The sequence below is a fragment of the Garra rufa genome, chromosome 15 (assembly GCF_049309525.1).
Source record: "Garra rufa chromosome 15, GarRuf1.0, whole genome shotgun sequence".
Taxonomy (NCBI): domain Eukaryota; kingdom Metazoa; phylum Chordata; class Actinopteri; order Cypriniformes; family Cyprinidae; genus Garra; species Garra rufa.
Genome location: NC_133375.1, coordinates 6,869,838 through 6,892,604, shown reverse-complemented (window position 1 = coordinate 6,892,604; position 22,767 = coordinate 6,869,838). Strand labels below are relative to the sequence as shown.

At 35.8% G+C, this 22,767-nt stretch overlaps 1 protein-coding gene across 2 annotated transcripts in view; it reads left to right on the top strand.

Moving 5' to 3' along the window:
- The first annotated feature begins 2,388 nt into the window (after positions 1–2,388).
- aak1a (AP2 associated kinase 1a) overlaps positions 2,389–22,767 on the top strand; it is an 83,719-nt gene continuing 63,340 nt past the window's right edge. For both annotated transcript variants that reach the window (XM_073819641.1, XM_073819642.1), the window contains exons 1-2: positions 2,389–3,193; positions 22,204–22,322. In XM_073819641.1, the coding sequence (XP_073675742.1) occupies positions 3,040–3,193; positions 22,204–22,322 (273 nt within the window). In that variant the 5' untranslated portion in view covers positions 2,389–3,039. The remainder of the gene's footprint in view (positions 3,194–22,203; positions 22,323–22,767) is intronic.

Here is a 22,767-nt window from a genome sequence, read left to right as displayed (position 1 = left end):
CGATAATTCTGCTAATACTTCAGATTGTGATGCAACTGTTTAAAAATCTCAGTGCACAAAAAAAAAAAGTTGTCCAAATGAAGTTCAAAAATAATCAAAAATTAAGTTTGGATATATTTACGGTAGGAAATGTACAAAATGTTTTCATGGAACATGATCTTTACTTAATATCCTAATGATTTTGGACATAAAAAGAAAAATGTTGACCCATACAATGTATTTTTGGCTATTGCTACAAATACACCTCTGCTACTTAAGACTGGTTTTGAAAATGGTCATATGTTAAAATGAATTGATTTGATGTTACAACAATAATTTTGTGGCACATTATTAAGGGGAGACACTGCAGGCACATAGTTTGAGATTTTGGGCTTTTTAGTTTTTCATGAAGTGTTTTTTTTTCATTCTAGTGTGCAGAAAACATCCAAAAAACACTGTTATGTGTTTCTTTTTATAGCATTTTATCTATTTGTGTCGATAGATTTCAATTACAATACATATTTTTAAAGGCTGTTTTCTCAAAATGAGTTTTTCTTCTGCACTGAGCCATAAATCTCCACTTCAGTAGCACTTACACACACCACACTTTACATTTTTATTCCTGTCTATATCCTGTAGGTTTTTACAGAGGGATTTGTTCATATATAATTTGCTTGATTTTATACAACATTTTATTCCCCAAAATGGAAAAAATAAGTGTTTCCTGTGTGATTTTTTTTTATAATTATGGCGTGACTAAATGAGATACCCAAAATCCCGTCTGTAAAAACATTTGACTCTAATATGACACAAACAAATAAGCAAGAATTTTGAAACTGACTTCATCCAGTGTTTAGATTTTTTTGCCCGTATTTCATTAAATAATGCCTCATTTGCATATTTAAACCTAACATTTTAGAAAACGTGTAATACAAAAAATGTTTGCTATTATCAATGTAATCAATCAACTTTGTATGTAAGGTGATATCTATTAGTTTTTTTTTTTTTGACATTACACTGATCCCCAATAAAATTAACACAATTTCTGAAGACTTGTAAAACATATTCACAAGTCATTTCATTTAATGACTTTTGAGCTTGAACTTTCCAGTCTCCACCCACTTTCACTATATGGAAAAGAGCAGCTTTGACATTCTGCTAAACTTCTCCCTTGAACTTCCACAGAATAAAGTATGTAAGAATGTAATTTTTGACATTTGTGACCCTGGACCACAAAACCAGTCTTAAGCAGCATGGGTATGTTTGTAACAATAGCCAAAAATACATTGTATGTGTCAAAATATTTATTTTTAATGCCAAAAATCATTAGGGTATTAAGTAAAGATCATGTTTCATGAAGATATTTTGTACACTTCCTAACATTAATATATCAAAACTTTTGATTAGTAATATGCATTGCTAAGAACTTCATTTGGACAACTTTAAAGATGATTTCCTCAATATTTAGATTTTTTTGCACCCTCAGATTACAGATTTTTAAACAGTTGCATCTTGGCGAAATAAGGTTTTATCTTAACAAACCATACATCAATGGAAATCTTATTTATTTATTTTTGTATACATCTCAGTTTAAAGATGGCCCTTATGACTGGTTTTGTGGTCCAGGGTCACACTTGACATATTTTCTACCCTATTCACCTGCAGTGTCTCGCCTTAAAGGAGTAGTTCACCTTCAGAACAAAAATTTACAGATAATGTACTCATCCAGTTGTCATCCAAGATGTTCATGTCTTTCTTTCTTCAGTTGTAAGGAAATTATGTTTTTTGAGGAAAACATTTCAGGATTTCTCTCCATATAGTGGACTTCTATGGTGCCCCCGAGTTTGAACGTCCAAAATAGAGCTTTAAATGTCTCTAAACGATCACAGCTGAGGAAGAAAGGGTCTTATCTAGCAAAACGATCGGTTATTTTCTAAAAAAAATAAATAATAATAATTACAATTTACATACTTTATAACCTCAAATGCTCATCTTGTCTAGCTCTGTGTGTCTGTGTATATAAATTGTGTATATAAAAGTATATAAATTGTGAATGTTTTTAGAAAAATAACTTTGTTTTGCTAGAATAAGTCCCTTCTTTCTAAGCTGTGATCATTTTGAGCCCTTTGAAGCTAAACTGCATTTGGGAAGTTCAAACTCGGGGGCACCATAGAAGTCCATTATATGGAGAGAAAACCTGAAATGTTTTCCTCAAAAAACATTTCTTTACGACTGAAGAAGGAAAGACATTGGATGGCAAGGGGGTGAGTACATTATCTGTAAATTTTTGTTCTGAAAGTGAACTACTCCTTTTAGCCTCCTAGCGGCTGTTACCGGAAACGCATGTACGTCCCCACTGACGTAATCGTGTACTGTTGAACTACAACTACCAGAGTGTCACCGACCGAGTCCATCCTAATAAGCGTTTCATACTCGTTTTTAACCGGTGTATGGCTGTTTTCATAACTTAACCTCGCCAGCCGGCAATGCGCGAACGCTATTATTCACTTTCCTCAAGGAAAACCCCTTCGAACCGGCTGTTTCCCCATGTATACGTTGCACTTCCGGGTTTTCGGGCAAGCGTCTTTTCCTGAGGATCAGCTGTGAAGATTGAATGAGCAAACGGAGAGGAGAGAGCGAATCCTGTATGCTGTGCTGCCGATAATCGCTGCGGAATAGCAAGTGCACGCTAAAAGAGGATTCCTAGATAAACTGCTTCCCTGCTGGCAGGACTGCGCTGGCACCCGTCGGATCTCTTCTGATAAGCTGCTGTTATAATATGAAGATATGTCAATGGTGACTCATGCTGCTGCTCTGATATACCATTCCTTCTTATGAGTTGTTTTGGATCTGTAACACTTGGTTTAGTTTAACGCAGTCTGGGTTGATATTGTGATGAAGGTCCGCTGAGTCTCTATCTGGACTGTATTGTCGCGTCTTTCTGTATTTTGTGCATCCCACCGGCTGTCAAGCTTTGCTAGAGCTGGAGAACAATACGCAAGCGAGAGCCTGGCGGTATTTTAATGATTTAATTAGTGTTAAAGTGTTGCCGGTTGGACAATGAAGAAGTTCTTCGATACCCGACGGGAGATGGTGAGCTCGGGGCCCGCGTCTGGAGCCGGTGCGGGAGGCAGCTCGGTGTCCGGTGCGTTTATCGGACGCGTTTTCTCCATTGGACGATATCAAGTGACTGTGGAGGAGACTGTGGCGGAGGGTAAGCGACTTTATGTGTTCATAAGACAAACATTAAATGTTTGCACTAGTGATGCTTTTACGCTGTATGGTTAAATTAATTAATAAATAAATGATGATGCCTTATGAATGACTCTGAGCTTCTGGCGTCACTGCTCTCAGTCATGCGTCATCTAAATATTTGCTGACTGGCTGCATGGAGTGAGGCGTGCTGCCTCAGCAGAGGGGGTTATTTTAATATTTAACGCTAAAATGAACATTTGGTGATCATTTGCTCATACTCATGGGTGTTAAAAACCTGTATGACTTTACTTTCTTCTGTGGAAGTCAAAAGGAGAAGTTTAGCAGAATGTCAGAGCTGCTCTTTTGCATATAGTGAAAGTGGATGGAGACTGAAATGGTCAAGCTCAAAAGTTGATCAAAAGTGACAAATACCACCGTAAAAGAAGCACTGAAGTAAAAGAAATAGCTCGTGAATAAGTTTTACTAATCAGTTTTAAAGGATTATTTCACTTCCAGAACAAAAACGGTCTGCCTTTTTCTAAACAAATTGACGATTTTTAAACTTTTTAACCTCAAATGCTTGTCTTGTCTAGTTTCTGCATTTCTGCATTGAGCATGCATAGTCTGTGTAATCTGGGTCAATACAGTTAGGGTATGTCAATAAACTCCCATCTCATTTTCTTCAACTTCAAAATCGTCCAACATCACACTTTTACCTTTTTTTGTGTGCAAAGGACCTTCTTTGTATGTTCATGTTGTAAACACTGGGTTAGGACTTCTGCAGCATTGTAGGATGATTTTGAAGTTGGGGAAGAAAATGAGACAGGAGTTTTCGACCTACCCTAACTGTCTTAAACCAGAAAAAACTGTTCACGCAGACATGGACAAGACAAGCGTTTGAGGTTAGAAAGTTCATAAATAGTGCATTTGTTTATAAAATGACTAATCGTTTTGCTAGATGAGACCCTTCTTCCTCGGCTGGGATCATTTAGAGCCATTTGAAGCTGCATTTAAACTGCTTTTTGTAAGTTCAAACTCGGGGGCACCATAGAAGTCCATTATATGGAGAGAAATCCTGAAATGTTTTCCTCAAGAAACGACTTTTTATCGACTGAGCAAAAAAACATGAACATCTTGGATGACAAGGGAGTGAGTAAATTATCTGTAATTTTTGTTCTAAAAGTGAAATACTCACTTAAGTTAAATTTCAACCATTATTCCTTGATAATCTTTCCAGTAGCAGGTTTGACATGATGCCAAGTTGTATTATTTAATTGTTTTGTAAGACATATTTGTGTGTCTTTGAATCATTAAAGTAAGAGATCACAGAAAATCTTATATATCTTAAATATCTTTTAGAAATCATTAAAAATCTTTTATTTACTCACTTTAATGTTATTCAAGACCAACTTTCTGACTTAGAAAGATTATTAGGGGTTCAAGAGCATAGTGCTGAAACCCTGTTGTAATTTTAATAGAATGGTCACGGATCAGCGATCTCCACGTAAAACTGATCATGCAGACCAAACCGTAAGTCGCAGATACTTGAAACTTGGAGGGATGGTAGTACTCACACCGCCGACAGTATCACCAAAGCTCACCCCAATCGGCCTGACGGGGGCGCTACAGCGATCAAAAGTATGAAATCGCTCATAACTCTTAAACCGTCAGTCGCAGGCTCAAGTGAAATTTTCGAGTATTTTGGATTTTTTTGCAAAACCTACTTTTGCAAACTAATCCTAAGTTTTTCACCTGACCAGAACCAAACCAATGCAGAAAGATTGTCTGAAGAGCAAATACTGATAATTCTAAAAAAAAAAAAAAAGCTGAAATTTCGACTCACTGTCACAAAGGGATGCCTAAACCTTCTAAAGAGGCAGGGCCACTTTTAGTAAAATGCCTACAACTCCTGAATGGAATGAGATGTCTAAACTCTCAATCTGAGGTCACAGGACAAAAGACATGGATCTTGGCCACTTGGTGGCGCTATAAGAGGGAACAAACATAAAAATGGCTATACCTACGCAACCATTTGTCCTATCAGCATAGAAATCGCTGTGCACGGTCTTGGTCCGAAGTACCACAAGTGTCTATAATGACATTTGTGTATCTCCAAAAACATGGCCGCCATTGGCTGATGAACTTTGAACACCTATTAGACAAGGTTAACGGAAGCCGAATGGAACGAAACTTGGTGGGTCTGTTTGACTCATGGTTCCAAACGTCCGTGACAAATTTAAAAGAAATCGGCCACTGGTGGGTGATATTGCGTTTTTCAAGGGCGTAAATGATTGTACATTGCACGGTTTTTCGCACATACACATGATATTTGTATCATATGACAGAACTCTTTCAGGACAACTTAGCCTCTAAAACCACTGTTGTCAATCAAATCGTTTGTTAAATCATTGAGAAGATCTAAAAAAAACCTATGTTTGTGAACTAGTCCTAGGTTTTTTGCTCAATCTAGAAAAAAACAACTGCAGTATAATTCTCTGGACTCTCTAGGTCAATAATTATCAACAAAAATGTTGATATGTACCCTTTGTGAAACAATAACAGGGTAGTTTAGAGAAGGGGCCTGTCTGAATTTACTCAAAATCCTATAAAGTCTAAAGTAAAAACTCAAAACTTCACTTCACTGCTGAGGACATGCGACAACTGATTTTAATAAACAAGCATGCACAGTTTTAAGGAGATTGGACCACAGCTGGTGCTATAACAGTCATAAATGTTGTAAAATGTATTACTTCTTTATGTGGTAAATTACGTGTATTTGCAAAAACATTATGTGCTTAAAAGAGCTTAATTCCTGCTAATCGCTGCTTGCAGCTATATTTATTATTACTATTATTATTAGTAGTAGTAGTAATGTGCTTATTATTCAGCCATTTTAGATCATTTTACGCTTTTGTAGTATGGAACGGAGTATTGTAATTATTTCATATTTCACAGAGTACAATCAGTCAGACTGGTAGAGTGACATAAATTAGAGCATATGACAACAAAATTCCTTTATTTAAATATGTGTGGTTTTTAGGGTTCTGTAATTTATGTTCAGCCCATTGTGGTTGTGGAGCTGAGCATGGAAAGTTCTGAATGCACAGGATGCATTACATGAGTCATCAGCTTTAAGTCTCTTAAGCAGATTTAGAGACATTCCCCCCACTGATGCACTGAGATGTCAGCAGAGGAGTCTTAATAGGATGTCTTAATCAGGATATCAGGAACTCAAAACTGGTTATGCCGTGAGACATTTTAAGCTATATCTTAGCGTTACAGCTCACAATGTCAAGACAGGAGATATTATTCAGGCTGAGAGAGTAAAGCAGCTGTCATGACCTCAGTCATGCCTGTAAGCACATTTGGAGTCACTGTGTCTCACACAAATTTTTAATATTATAGAGAAAGTCTAAAACCGAGTATGCAACAATGTTTTGTCCATTAATGGATTTTCTTGAAAGAGACATTTTGGCACACAATATGTTTCTAATGGAAACACAGTTGTTGATTGTGGAGAGCAATGCATTGTATGATGTCCTCAGATGTCCATTTGCACTTTATGACCATGTTGACTTGGTCTACTTCTCACGAAATTTGAACTGGTGCTTTTATGTGGCTTCAACAAACCAGGGCTTGGATTCAAAATCTGCTTTTGATTTTGACTTCCATTCCAATGGCATTTCAGTCGAGCATATTTTGAATACATTTTCAATTAGACATTTAGAGGCATCTCCAAAAAGGACAGTTCTCATAAAATTAAAAATGTTGTAATTTACTCACCGTGAAGTTCCAAATCCACAAGACTTTTGTTTATCTTTATAACACAAATGAAGAGCCAGTGAGGGTTGTTTTCTTCAAGCATGCTCGGTTGAGCTTCTGTTTACCATATTTGATTAACTCTATGTGCTTTTTGTTGATTGTTTTTATGTCAGTAAATGCCTAAATTAAATCTGTTCATCATATAAAGCTCTTCGTATCTCTTCAGAAAGCGAAATTAATGCTTTTATTTAGAAGGGATGCATTAAATTGATAATAAGTGATGATAAAGACATTTATAATGTTATAAAAGATTTCTATTTCAGATAAATGCTGTTCTTCCTGAACTTTCTATTCATCAAAGGAAACTGAAAATTTACTCCACTGTTTTCAACATAATAATGATAATAATAATAATAATAATAATAATAATAATAATAATAATAATAATAAAAACAAAGTTTTTTTTTTGAGCAGCAAATCAGAATATTAGAATGATTTCTGAAGGATTATGTGACTGGAGTAATGATGCTAAAAAATTCAGCTTTGAAATCAGGAATAAATTACATTTTAAAATATATTCAAATAGAAAACAGTATTTAAATAGTAAAAATATTTCAGATTTTTTTTTCTGTACTTTGGATCAAATATGCAGGCTTGGTGAGCAGGAGAGACTTCTTTAAAAACATTAAAAGTCTTACTGTTCAAAAACTTTTGACTGGTAGTGTACATTATGCTTTTGTACTTGTAATTTTGTTTGAGTAGGTTTTTAATGCATGCGGACAAAAATAATGAGAGAGTATTAAAAGTATCTTATAAATATCTATAAAATATTTTTTGGGGGTGAATTATTGCTGTCAATTTCTTAAAATATTACACTTAATTAGGCAAGATTCAACCAGTAAAACGTCTTGTGATACGACTTTTAATGGCATTGTTTAAAAAAAGTAATTTTTCCCTAAAATATATTTAAAAATATAACTTAATATTGAAAATATATATATATAAAAAATTATAATCATAATTAAGATCGCTCATATGTTCATGGTGTCAGAACAATATTTTTTTTACTTTTAACCAAATGGTTGCACCACATGACTTTAAAAAAAAATTGTTTTACTAATTATATTGAAACTTTTTTTGAAAACCATATAAAGTCAACGTGAGTACAAGAGAATATCTCTTGGAACTTGACACATGTGTTTTAACTTAGAAAGTTTTCTTTAGTTATGTTGGACTGTAGTTTCTAAATAACATTTAACAGATCAAATGCAGAAAATGCACTGTATTTTAATCCCTCACATTTGTTCCAGGGCAGTTTAGGAAACATAACACAACAGCTGAACTGTGAATGATTTCAGCTGGCTTTTCTGAAGAATAGCATCCAACCCTGTGCTCATGGCAGTGGGCCACCTCAGTACAGTGGTCAGTTATGCTTTCGAAGCCATTTTGCCAAGGAAAAACTATCAAGGTCTAGAGGCTTTGACCTTGAAGCACAGTTCAGTGGATGTTTGACTTCAGCCTAGTCATTCAGATGCGTTTATGAGGCCTTCGAGCTGTATATCAATGTTGTTAAACCATTACGTCACTGACTTTGACTGTCACCTTTTCTCAGTAAAAGACTGACAGGAACATTCATCAGTTTCCTATGAACACACGCACACATAGTAGGCCAGAAACACTCTATGCAAATAAATGCAGACACAAATGTTTGACCTAACTCTAACTTCTTATTCAGATAACTATCTATAAACAGAACAACACTCAAATTAATTTTTAACTTGCTCAGCAAGATTGTCAAAGTATCCCCAGCTTCTGGATAGAGTTGGCACTTTATTGTAAATTCATACATTGTGATTTATACGAAAACCTTCAATTTTTAGGGAAACATACTAGGAATTGGTGTTGTCATAATACTGGATTTTCTTTTGATATTCAATACCATGCTCTGGAATTTGCGATACTCCTCTGAGGACTTTCCACCAAACCCGGTCAACATGATCTCAAGACATTAGGGGTGCAAAATTGCACTGATGGCTTGGGCCCGTCATTGCTGCTTGCAGCTTTATATATATATATATATATATATATATATATATATATATATATATATATATATATATATATATACTGTATATATTTGCCACCAATTCACTGAAACATAAAATATATATGAATTTCCACGAGATTGTGTTGAATTATCCATTGCTAGGTTAAACCCTGTGACTTTTTGGCTTGTCAAAACTTGCTTTCAGCCTCTAAATAGAAGGTCAAGCCAAAAAAAATTACATTTTGTCATCATACACACACCCTCACAGTCAAAACTGACTATTGAGTGTGAACCACAAAAACTAAAAATGAGAATTAGCTGAATGTAACTATGTATGAGTTAGGCCTAATTGTCCAGTCAACAGATGTTTATTACCCGCAAAGCAGCAGTAAACTCTGCAGTGATGCTTGACTTCAGCAGCTTCATTATGGAAAGCTCAGCGGTTAAGTGTCTGTGAACTAAAAAAAATGGATTGAAGCAAATTGGATTAACAAACTGAAGACATTGAAATGAAGACCAGGCTCAATTAATTACATGAAACTGAGAGGTTGTGTGTATCTCCAGCACATGCTTTGAGTGTTACATGATCTTAACTGCAGGCAGATCTTAATTTAAACAGGACGACCGAATGTCAACAGCTGTGAGTGTCACCCATAACCTCTGGGCTCAATCCGAGACAGTTGCTGGATGGGTTTGTATTTTGGTGGCCTTAGGAATGTTTATGGCCTAAATGTAAAGAGGTTATTTGATACATGCATGCCACACCACTAAAAAGGGCATACACTTGTGCAGGGAATGTTCCTTTTGGTATACAACTACTATTTATCGTTTTGTTTAAGAACTTAGTATGCACTTTGCAGTGTGTATACTATGACCAGAATGCAAAGTTGTGGTTATGCAAAACTGAGAAGAACAAACCAGAGGCTATATCAAATTTAGTTTTTCATTATTTGATCAGACTGGCACAAGCAACTTTACATAACAATTTATAATTAAAATTACAACATGCATATATATATATTTTTTTTTTTCCCAAAACTAACTCTACAATGCATGCTTGATTATACATCATGAGGTTAATTGATTCTATTTGGGTATAGAATTTGTAGCTGTTTACGTTTATGCATCCTAAGTCCCCTACAATAGGTTTAAATGTATCCAATGTCAGAAAACATTGTAACTTTCTCAGAATATTCTTAGGAAATTGTGGGTTCACAGCGAATTCTCAGAACTATTTAAGTAAGATAGTAAGATAGTAATATTGTGGTTTACCTGGAAACCTAAAGATGCATTAGGTAGGGCACTCACTTAAAAATGAACACATAACATATCAATCGTACTTACAGGTTGTGGTTCGGAGACGCTTGTTAGTTCAAATAAAGAATTTGAAGCCAAAGAAAATAAAAGCCACGATTAGAGAAGCAGTTATCGGTAAAATGACGAGCGCAAGAAAAGGTTTGAATTGTATTGCTGTGGTATCATGGGAACAAATAATTTCAACCACTGATTCTACACAAAGCAAAACAAACTTGCTTTCACAGCGCAGAACACAGCGTCTTCTTGACATGATGTAAACACACTAACTACTGGAAATGTTTGCGGGCAGGCGGCGGTTATGCTAAAATGTTACACAGTGACATATATCGGTCACCGGCAGAAGATTCGAAAATATGACGACTCGAGGTGATTCTGAGTCAACTCTTTCTTTTGAGAGACAACATTTTAATGTATTATGTACTTTTTAATTTAACAATTTTGCAGACTGTTTACAGTGAAGGATAGCTACTTTACGAACTGCAAATATATATATATATATATATATTTTTGAAAACCCATATGACCTGCTCTTTAAAAAAAAAAAAAAAATGAAATTATGATTAATTTTACAGCACCTTCATAAATTCAATAAAAACAAAGCAAAAAAAAAAAACTTGTAGCACATTCCGTTTATTCTGTGATTTTTGAATTTGATGCAGAAAACTTCCATTGCTATCATGCTCTGAACAAACTGATACATACCTCCCAGGAGGACTTGAATGCACTATATGTCTCAAAACTTTACACATGTAGTATGTACTTTTAATGTTCTGAGGTTGTTGTTGATGTTTTTGTCATTGAGTAGACATCAGACTGTCCCCAGAGCATCTTTGCCTCATTCTGAAAGTTTAATGGGACTTTGTGTGTGTATGTGTGTGTGTGAATAATAGATGGTCAGCAACTGATTTATTCATTAATGTTTCTAATGGCCGCCATCTGTCGGCCTTCAGCTGTCATCCTCAGTGTGTGCTGGTGTGTTTGTTTTCATCGGTCTGTGTTAGTGGGTTTGGTTGGCTTTAGTCTGGTCTTGTCAAGTTTAGTCTTTCTTAAATGAATAGTGCAGTGGATGAATCAGTAGCCCCTTTCACACATTAAACTGCTAAATTATTAAATTACCAGACTGAATTTTTCCAGTAACTGCACGATGAATACAGTTCAAACACAAGCGATGACGTTCTGTCATTTTACCATTAAGAAACCGTTTACTAAAATGCCGGTAAACTCTGTGATGTCAATCATAGGAAATTACCTTTAAGTGTTGTGCTGCTTGCTTTCTCATATCATAAAATTGAATCAGAACTGGTCTGGTTCACACGTGATCTCTAAATTCTCTTTACTGGTACCTTACCAGTAAAGAGAGTATATGTGCCAACCTCTCCACATATTTATATATACTTTTATTCAACCAGCAATTTTTTTTTTGATGGTATATGACAAAAGATAATAAGACGATGTACAAGAGGCATCATTGTGGAAAAAATTATTTCTCAGCCTTTATTTACATTTGAACAAAAAGTGGCATGTCCAAAATTATTCATACCCTTTGCAAACTGTCACTGTCTATGGGAAAATCCAAAGTTCTATACCATTCCAAATAGTCCAAGCTGTTCTAAAACATCCTAATTACCCTGATTCAGTGGAAACAGCTGTTTTAATCAACTCAACAGGTGAAAAACAGAAGCTCTCTGCTGTTGGTTTGTGGACAGTCATGGCTAGGACAAAGGAGCTCACTGAGGACCTGCGGCTGCACGTTGTGGCTGCTCACAAGTCAGGAAAGGGCCAATAGACCAAATCTAAATGTTTTGAAGTTCCAGTGGCTACAGTGCAAAGTATTATTAAAAAATACAAGACGTTCCGCACTGTGAAAAATCTCAGAGGACGTGGTCAGAAGCCAAAAGTGACACCTGTGCTGGCCAGGAGGATAGTGAGAGAGGTAAAAAAGAATCCAAGGATCTCCACCAAGGCCATCCTGATGAATCTGGGCTCTGCTGGTAGAGCTGCACGATTCTGAATAAAATGAGAATCACGATTTTTTTGCTCAGAATAAAGATCACGATTCTGAAGAACTTTTTTTTTTTTTAAAGATTTACCCCTGAACATTAGGTTATCGGACAGCAGTAAAATAGCAGTGAAATAAGACAAAATAAACTTTGCTTTAAATTTAAAGAAATGTAATGAAAAAAAAAATCACCATTAAACATTAAAAAAAAACATACAAAGGTATTATGTCAGATAAAGTGATTTAAAGATTCTTCGCAAGAAACAGTAGAGCTATCAGCATTTTATGGCTGTCAACATCCACTCTGTGGGACGCCCAAGTTTACTTCACCATTTTACAAATAAATCCTAATCTAATCATGTCAAACAATATATATTGTTGGAAAGGTCTAAGGCTCATAAATAGATATTTGACATTTTTTTGTGTTACAAATTATGTAGGAAAATAATTTATGACAAGAGTTTCATAGATTAATTTATGACAAGAGTGCACCTCAAAAATCTCCTTCATAAATTCTGACCTTTCTCACTAACATACTTTCTTGTTGCCTTTTTCCCTGTTACACTTTAGAAATGATATATCAGATGAAAACTTAAAATTTCAAAATTCATCCTTTGGAATGCCATTTTAAAATCAGACATTGAATTAACTTGGAAAATGTACATCAAAATCATATTACTAAATGTTCTTGTCCATGAATTATAAAGATTTAAGATTAAATTCTTCATTTTCACGTCTCTGTTCAAAAATGGGAGTAACAGTTAAGGGGTTAATGGATCGTCATGCTCATATGTGGTTCCATTGCTCTGCTGGTCCATAAATCTGGCACGATCAAAGTACTACTCTTTCAATATTCAAAATGCTAATAAAGACCGAATTTTCCAAGCATGATACAGAGCTATCTACACAACTGCACAACTTATTATAGCCCACAAACTAATAACAGCCTAGATATTTTATGTAGCTTAATTTGCGCGCATTGGGGAGTCGCTCTCTAAATGCTGGGTATTAAAATAGCTTTTGAATGCGCGTGCGTGTTTTACTTTTGGTTTCGTTTTAACGACCGCGCGAAACTCTCGGCGGCGCTGAGCGTGCATTCTACAATACAAGAGATTACTTTAACAAAACCATTTGAAAGTGGGTGGACACCAACGGGATTTTGACAATTGTGTCCCCAGTGGAAATTACGCCCCTGTGTGAGTGGAACTCTGCCGCTGAGTTATCATCTGATGTGAATGAATGCCGCGTTGTGCAGTATATTGAGACTGAGGCGCCATGAATTGCATCTGACAGAATGTGCGCTGAAGATGAAGTTTAAATGGTTATGTAATGTTGGAGAGAACGGCGAACCTGTCACTGCATCAGCTCACAGCAGTCTGTGCAGTAATTAGGCTAGCGAAAGTTTTGTAAAATATAAATAATTGGCTGAATCGTAAAAATGCTGGATTAAGATCGTGAGGGGGGGTCGCGATCTTTTAACGATTAATTGTGCAGCTCTATCTGCTGGTGGCAACATCTCAAGGCAGACAGTCCAATAGACACTGCACACTGCTTATGGTCAAATGAAACAAAAATGTAATTGTTTGGCCACAATGATGTAGCCTTCATTTGGCGTAAAAAAGGAGAAGCCTTCAACCCTAAGAACACCATCCCCACTGTCAAACATGGTGGTGGGAACCTAATGTTTTGGGGGTGTTTTTCAGCCGGTGGACCAGGGAACCTAATCACAGTAAACGGCACCATGAAAAAGGAGCAATACATCAAAATTCTCAACAACAACATCAGGCAGTCTGCAGAGAAACTTGGCCTTGGGCACCAGTGGACATTTCAGCACGACAACGACCCAAAACACACAGCAAAAGGAATGAAGGTGAAGGTGAAGGAATAGTTAGCAGACAAAACATTAACATTAGTCCTGACTTAAATCCAATTGAGAATCTGTGGAGGGAGCTAAAGATCAGAGTGATGGCAAGGAGACCCTCCAACCTGAAAGAGTTGGAGCTCATATCTAAAGATGAATGGGCAAAAATACCAGTGGAGACATGCAAAAAGCTGTTACAGGAATTATAGGAAGTGTTTAATTGCTGTAATAGCCAATAAAGGCTTTTCTATTGATTATTGAGAAGGGTATGAATAATTTTGGGCATGCCACTTTTTGCTTAAATACAAATAAAAGACGAGTGATATTTTTTCCACAATGATGCCTCTTGTACATCGTCTTACTATATTTTGGGAGAAGCCTGTGTCATGTCCGGTCAAAAACAAAAACAAAAAAACTTGCTGGTTAAATAAAAGTAACTTTAAGTCAGAATTTACCAGGGGTATGAATAATTTCGGGATTGACTGTGTATATATACTATTTTATATATATATTCTATTCTGTTCTTCTATTCTGTCACAATTTCTTCAAGTGAACCCAAACTTTTGTTTTGATGGGTTGCTGTGAAAATTTAAGTTTCCTTTACTATTTATAATGATAGAAAGATAGACTAAAATTCTTATGAAGTACCTCTCAGAGCTGTTCTAGAGATGATGTTCATGTGTTCATGTACTCATATATCGAGACGGCAGAGACTGAAAACACCCAGAGTGTCACCAATGCTTTAATATGTGTGTAGTAAATGAAACCATGTATCTGCGCCATTCATTCACACAGAACATGATGGATTCATATCTAAATAGTCTTTTTTTGTGACGTAATATTCACAGACATTAGTCCATATTGCATTTTGGTTTAAGTGTACTGACCTACATTTGATTTATTCATCCAAAGTTTGGCAAATTCTGAGTTATACAGTTAAATTACATTTTTCGTGACTGAATTCCACTATTCGATCCACGTTTTTCACATTGCTGAAATCATAGGGCCATACATTTTTTTTCCCTAAATCACACAGCCCTATAATGAAGTATGATTTTTTTTTCAGATTGTTGTGCTTCCACAAAATTAGTTAGTTCTACTTTCTGTAGAAGAAGCATTAAACGCTAAAGTCAAATATAGCGTCCCTAGTGGCAACACTAAAAATGCAGTGCATATTAGTAGGCAATAATGGAATCTGATTGTTTTTGTAATGGCAGGTTGAGTGCTACACATGCAGGTCTGCAGTGTTTTGGTGGGTGTGTGTGAGTCGATGCTGAATGGATGAGTCATAGTTACATGCTGCCAGTTCTGCCTGCTTCAACCTCCTGCGAGGAGATTTCTAACGCACACCGGAGAGACGACAGGAAATGAGAGATGGAGGGTGAAAGGAAACAATACCTCCTCTCCAACAAAGCTGTTCAAATTTAGCACAGTCCTGAGTCACTGTCTGTGTGTGTTTTTATGTTTGAGTGACTGTTTGTTTTGCTTCTGTAGCAGTTTGGTTTACTTTCATTAATTAAAGGTAAGGGTGTTTTCTTTCTGAGTAGGCAAGGGAGGAATTGCATACTCAAAAAATGGTGTAAAAATATTAGTGCAAGAAAAAACCCCCCAGCAAAATCAAGTATTGGATCATTCAGCATCAAATTAAATTTCAGAAACATCCTCAGCTGTTTTGCTAATATTTTGTTCTGACGAAAGACATAAATTGTGATGAATGCCAAAATATTAAATTTTTTATATTATTTCATTGTTAAACCACATTTTCCTCCTGAGGTTTGGAGCCATTTTTACTTTATTTTGAAACAAATCTGCTGACTTAAGCAATCATTGTTGCAGTTTTTGTTCTAGAGAAATGGGAATTTCAATTTGTCTTTTTGAGTAAAGTGTTGAATTGTACACATTTTCATTGGTCAAAAACCAAAAGTGGGATACTTTTTTTTTTTTATGTGTATCAGGGAAATCTTGTTTCCTGTATAATTATTACACATATCTCAATATTCTTTTATATACTTATAATGGGATGTAACAATATCAAAATCTCATGATATGATAATATCTTGATATGATGTCCATGAAACAAGTTTTATTGCGAAGTTAAATTATTCTATCTAATGCACTTTTACAGCACAACATAAGAGCTTCAACCAATGTTCTTAACTAAGAAGCTTAAGTTAGAAAAAAGTCAGTGAATTGACTTTTAAGTGGACTCAACATTACCTATTTAAACCTTTAGTTGTCAGTAATTCATACTGCACTTTTAAGCTTTTATTTTGACAGAAACAACAGTAGGGCATTTATTTTGATAGAAACATCCAGCTTCAGTGAAAACCGGCTACAAAAATGCATCACGCTCCAAATCTAGTGAAACGCTGTAATCATCTGCCCATTGAAATGTTGGGAATTATGCGAATGTGAAAATAAAGCGTTCCGGGTGGCTGTTACATTTCCAAACTGAGCCGTTTTGAGGCGCGGAAAACACCGGATCATGAGCTGATCGCCTGAACGAAGTGTGTGCTTTACTTTGAAACCTGCAGCGAAAACAGACTTGATAAAGGGATTAAGCCACATTGTGCTTTCAGTTTTAGTTCATTTGACAGATACTGTGCCAAAGCATAATGGCCCAAAACACAACTTCAAATAATTTTTATGTTTAAATAGGAAGATATTTAAAAAACTTCACTTTTTGCCTGGAAGACGTATCGTTTCATATCGTCCTGTGACCATGATAATATCCAGACAGTTTTGCTATCACAATATTGATAATGCCATTACATTCCTAAACTTTTACTTTTGATATCCTTATTTTTAGGATCCTATCTGTCCATTTCCAAAGATATTGGAATTTCACTGCATCTCTTTGTGAGAATATTTGAACTTTTAGCCATATTAGCCCATTGTGTTTTCATTGAGCTCCTTCATAATGTTGCATAAGATGAGGCAGTGTTATGTTTGGATGATCACCCTTTCAGTGTCATAATGGCCACTTGTCATGTTCATTTCTAGTTTGCAAACCAGCCTAAATGGGCCAGACTAGTAGAAATGGCTGGACTAATTTCAAAGTCAACAATTCCTGCACTCAGCCATCGCCACTTTTGGTCAAATCAGAAATGAAATGAGCTGAAGGTCTGTGAGTGAGCGGAATTGCTGTGTCAAGATAGCATATATACACCATATTGGACGCTTCCATGAGAGCTTTATGATGTTGTGTGTGCTAGAAAGCTAGAAAGCTGTTATCCCCTTTATTGTAATTGGGATAATGTTTCAAAATTTCAGTTCAAACCTCTTTTGTGTTCCACTGAAGAAAGAAAGACATAGGTTTGAGGGTGAGTAAATGATGATGATCGATCCCGTAAAATCATATTCACATTACTGTCAGAGACGGCAGCGCTAGGCTCAAATCAGAAGAGAGAAATCTCTCCGTTGTTCAACAGTTTCATCATTTGCCCTTGAGTATTGGAAACATAGCTGTAATTTTATCTTTGTGTCTCTGTAAAACTGTACAATAGAGAAATGACATGTGAGACACGCAGTGAAGAAACCTGAGTAGTGCATGCTGGGACACAGGGTTCACATCACAATAGAGATGGCACAGAAACACACCCAGAGAAATTGGCTGTTTTCTCAACCATAGAGAGTGTCTGTCTCTAGATCAAGGTCAGCACTGGTTGGTTCAGATTTTATCCAATAGGAATTTGACTGAACAAGAAAAATGGTTTCCAAATCATAGGACGAGCTTGTTGGGGTTCAGCCAAGGCTAAAGTTGTTTCAGAGGTGGCACATAAAAACATACTTAAGCTGTAAAGTTGTACTTCTACTTAATGTGTTTTATGTTAGGCACTTTTTAAGAAACATTTCAGTTTAATTAATTTAAAAGCGATATTACAATTTCAGAAGGTCAAAAGTTTACATCCTCCTTTCAGAATATGCAAAACCTTAATTATAGTACCAAAATAAGTGGGATCAAACAAAATGCATGTTATTGTTTATTTAGTACTGACCTGAATAAGATATTTCACATAAAATATGTGAAATATCACATATGAATTGTACACATTTTCAATGGTCAAAAACCAAAAGTGGGATACTTTTTTTCATGTGTATCAGGGAAAATGTATCTTGTTTCCTGTTACTCAATATTCTTTTATATACTTTTATATACTTAAATATACTTATAATTGGATGTAACGATATCAAAATCTCATGATACGATAATATCTTGATATGATGTCCACGAAACAAGTTTTATTGCCAAGTTAAATTATTCTATCTAATGCACTTTTTACAGCACAATAGTTGAATTTATAAAAATGGCCCTGTTCATAACTTAACATCTTCTTGATTTTTAATACTGTGTTGTTGCCTGAATGATCCACCGCTGTGTTTTTTTTTGTTTAGTGATAGTTGTTCATGAGGCCCTTGTTTGTCCTGAATAGGTAAACTGACTGACCACTGTTCTTCAGAAAAATCCCTCCGTTCCCACAAATTCTTTGGTTTTTCAACATTTTTGTGTACTTGAAACCTTTCCAACAATGACTATAATTTTGAGCTCCATCTTTTCACACTGAGGACAACTGAGGGACTCTTATGCAACTATTACAGAAGGTTAAAACACTCACTGATGCTCCAAAAGGAAACACAATGCATTAAGAACCAGGGGGGTGAAAACTTTGAATTTGAAGGTCAGGGTAAATTTAACTTAATTTGTCTTCTGGTCAACATGTAAATATCTTCTATAGCTTCTGAAGGCCAGTACTAAATGAAAAGAATATGATATTTACGCAAAATAAGAAAAATGTACACATCTCTGTTCTGTTCAAATGTTTTCACCCCCCGGCTCTTAATGCATGGTTTTTCCTTCTGAAGCATCAGTGAGCTTCAGGTCGGGAAAGCATCTGCTGTGTACAAATGTCTGCGAGATGCCAGTTTTACATTCTAAATCATAAACATTTTAAAGACATCTAATAGACGTCTATTTGACATCTGATAGAAAACATACAATAGACGTATTGCAGATGAGCACCTATGTCTTGCAGATGTAAATGCAGACGAGCACCTATGTCTTGCAGATGTAAATGCAGACGTCTCCGAGATGTAAGTGTGCTCTACTTTTTTAGCTAAACATGGCAGAAGTTGAAATATTGGATCTAAATTTGCCATTTCATGTCGCCGCGTGTTATGTTTAGGCGTCTAATGTGAAGTATTCCTTTAAGATGCTGCAGTTTTGAGTACAGTAAGCTTCTCAGTCCTGCTTCTTACAGATTCTGCCTGGTGTAAACAAGACAGTGGGGTGATATTTATAGATCCTTACATAATCGCATTCTCAGTTTACTTACAGTTACACCACACCTCATCCGAGGGCACTGTGTGTGTGTCGCTGCAAGGGCACAGGCGTGGTTTGTTGTTTTTAAAGTAATTGCCATTTTCCGTGTGTTTATGTGAACACAGACCGAATCGGGCTCACAGCAGCTCTCACGGATGCAGGGATCAGAGTGTGTGTGTGTAGAGCTGAGTACTGTATGTGTGCAAATACTATTTCACATAGCATTTCATTTAATCAGCTTTTGACAGTAGGTTGAACAGCCTGTGTCCTGATAGGTTTATATGAAGCTGTGCGAGCTGAAAACTAGCTGTAAAAGGTATTATTTATACAGTTGAGGTCAGAAGTTTACATACACTTTGCAGAATCTATAAAATGTTAATTATTTTAGCAAAATATAAGGAATCATACAAAATGCATGTTATTTTTTTATTTAGTACTTCCCTGAATAAGATTTATAAAAATTACCCTGTTCAAAAGTTTACATACGCTTTATTCTTAATACTGTGTTGTTACCTGAATGATCCACAGCTGTGTTTTTTGTTTAGTGATAGTTGTTCATAAGTCCCTTGTTTGTCCTGAACAGTTAAACTGCCTGCTGTTCTTCAGAAAAATTCTTCAGGTTCCACAAATACTTTTGGTTTTCCAGCATTTTTGTGTATTGAACCTTTTCCAGCAATGACTGTATGGTTTTGAGATCCATCTTTTCACACTGAGGACAACTGAGGGACTCGTATGCAACTATTACAGAAGCTTCAAATGCTCACCGATGCTTCAGAAGAAGAGAATTTAACGGTTAGGGTATGTAAATTTAACTTATTGTGTCTTATGGGAAACATGCAAGTATCTTCTGTAGCTTGTGAAGTGCAAAACTAAACGAAAGAAATCTGATATTGAGACAAAATAAGAAAAATGTACACATCTTCTTTCTGTTCAAAAGTTTTCACCCCTGCCTCTTAATGCATCGTTTTTTCTTTCTGGAGCATCAGTGAGTGTTTGAACCTTCTGTAATAGTTGCATATGAGTCCCTCAGTTGTCCTCCGTGTGAAAAGATGGATCTCAAAATCATACAGTCATTGTTGGAAAGGGTTCAAATGCACAAAATGCTGAAAAATAATTTGTGGAACCTGAAGGATTTTTCTGAAAAACAGTGGGCAGTTTAACTGTTAAGGACAAACTTAAATAAATAAAAGACAATGTTTCTATTATGTTATTTTTAAATCAATTATAAACGAATTATATCATCATTTGTTCGAATGAAAAAAAAGCTAAATTAATTTATTATTTCTTAGTATACATTTTACCATGTTCTTCAGTAGGTCTGGAGATGACAACTGTCCCATTTTGATTTTGCTACATGATTTTCTTACTGAAAAGCAGGAAAGGCAAGTAACCAAGTTCATAAAATGAATTCACAGTATGCACACATTGACTATTCATGGACCATCAGACCAGAAAATCAAAAGTTTGGATACATGAGACTCTTATGTGGTTTGTGCCAAAACTAGCAATTTATTTTTAGACAATAAAGCTCATTGTTACTCTCACTAGGCCTTTGACAGTTTCAGCTTTCTAGGCTTCTAGCAAATTTCCAAAAGAGGCTGAAGTTTGTGAAGATGTCTGGACAGAGCTCTTCTTGTCCCTGGGTTGGAAGGCCTGATGTCTGACTTGTGACACTTTTTTCCGTTTTGTTAGACCTCATGGTGCTTCCTCCTAGCTAACAGCTGCGTAATCCGATGACCAAACTTTTGCTGTGTCAGCTTAACTTTGTGTTGTGACAGTCTGGAAAGTGAGATTCCTGGATTTGCTGCCACAGTGTAACTTTGGTGTCTGATGTTAAAAGCGATGTTGTGATTATGTTAAGGTCTGTTGTTGTCTGCTGCTAACCTCTATGTTCTGCGGGCAGACATGCAGTAGACTAACCTGTTCAACCTTACACAGATGTGCTAGTCTTTTAGACTCTCGGTCTACTGTTTTTTGATGAGAAACCTCACAAAACCAGTCATAATGTTCCTATAGTTTTTTTTTTTGTAACTTATGTGTTTTTAACATAAACTGTATTTTGACAGTTTAAGCGCAATAAGACATGAAAGACAACTTGGTTTAGTATTCACGTGCCATGTGACAGCTGCTTTCTGTGTGTGTGCGCTTCGGATGTGTACACTCAAAAAACCCTATATCAGAAGTTTAAACTAATATGGTTGAAAACGTATCAATAGACATTTTCAAAATTATATAATAAATTATCTGTGGGGTATTTTGAGCTGAGACTTCACAGGCACATTCTGGGGACACCTGAGATTTATATTACATCTTGTAAGAAGGGTTATAATAGGTCTCCTTTAAATTACTAACCCCAAGTATGAGCATTAGTTAATGTAATGGATCATTAGGCACCAATGAATTTTCATTTATACATTTGCATTTGCACTTACTTGTTCTTGTATTTAGTCTTACTGCCAGACATTATTAAAACGAGGTTAACCTATCAATACTATGATTATATACTGTGTGTCCACTGATGGTTGCACTGATAGCACAAGGGAACCAGTGTTCAATACCTCCTTATTTCCCTGGACAAAGGTTGTCTGTGTTCCTTGTGATACTGTGTTACATTTGTTGAATCACAAATGAGATCGATTTGCCTTTCTCTGCATGTGAGCTCTCAGTAGCTTGACTGGCCCGTGTTTTAAAGATTTTTTAGGCTGTTGGTTTTCTTTCCACAGGTGGTTTTGCTATCGTGTTTCTGGTGAGGACTCATCAGGGCGTCCGCTGTGCGCTGAAGAGAATGTATGTCAACAATGAACATGACCTTCAAGTATGCAACATGGAGATTCAAATTATGGTGAGCATAATTAAGGCATGTCTTTTTTGCCATAAATGTTGTCGTCTTTTTCATTTTTTCCTGCAGCTTAACCGGTAGAGCAAGACACTATAAGACACTAAACATGATTTCCAGGGCACACACATACTGATAAAATATACCCTGAATGCACTATAAATGGCTTTGGCTAAAAACATCTGCCAAAGGAATAAATGTTCATTATTAGATATCGTCACAAGCATTAACTATCATAGTCTAAGCTCTTTGAGAAAGAGAAAATGACTACCACTTCCATATATATCACAAGAGAATAGTTATCCAAAGTGGTCAAAGTTGAAAATACCAATATTTTAATTGTAATGCTCCCTATTGATGGAATTGGAGAAAAATTGGTGTGCGTCTTCAAAATGTTTGTTCAAAAAAATTGATGGCTACCAAATTTCATGCAGACATGACTTTGTGTTCA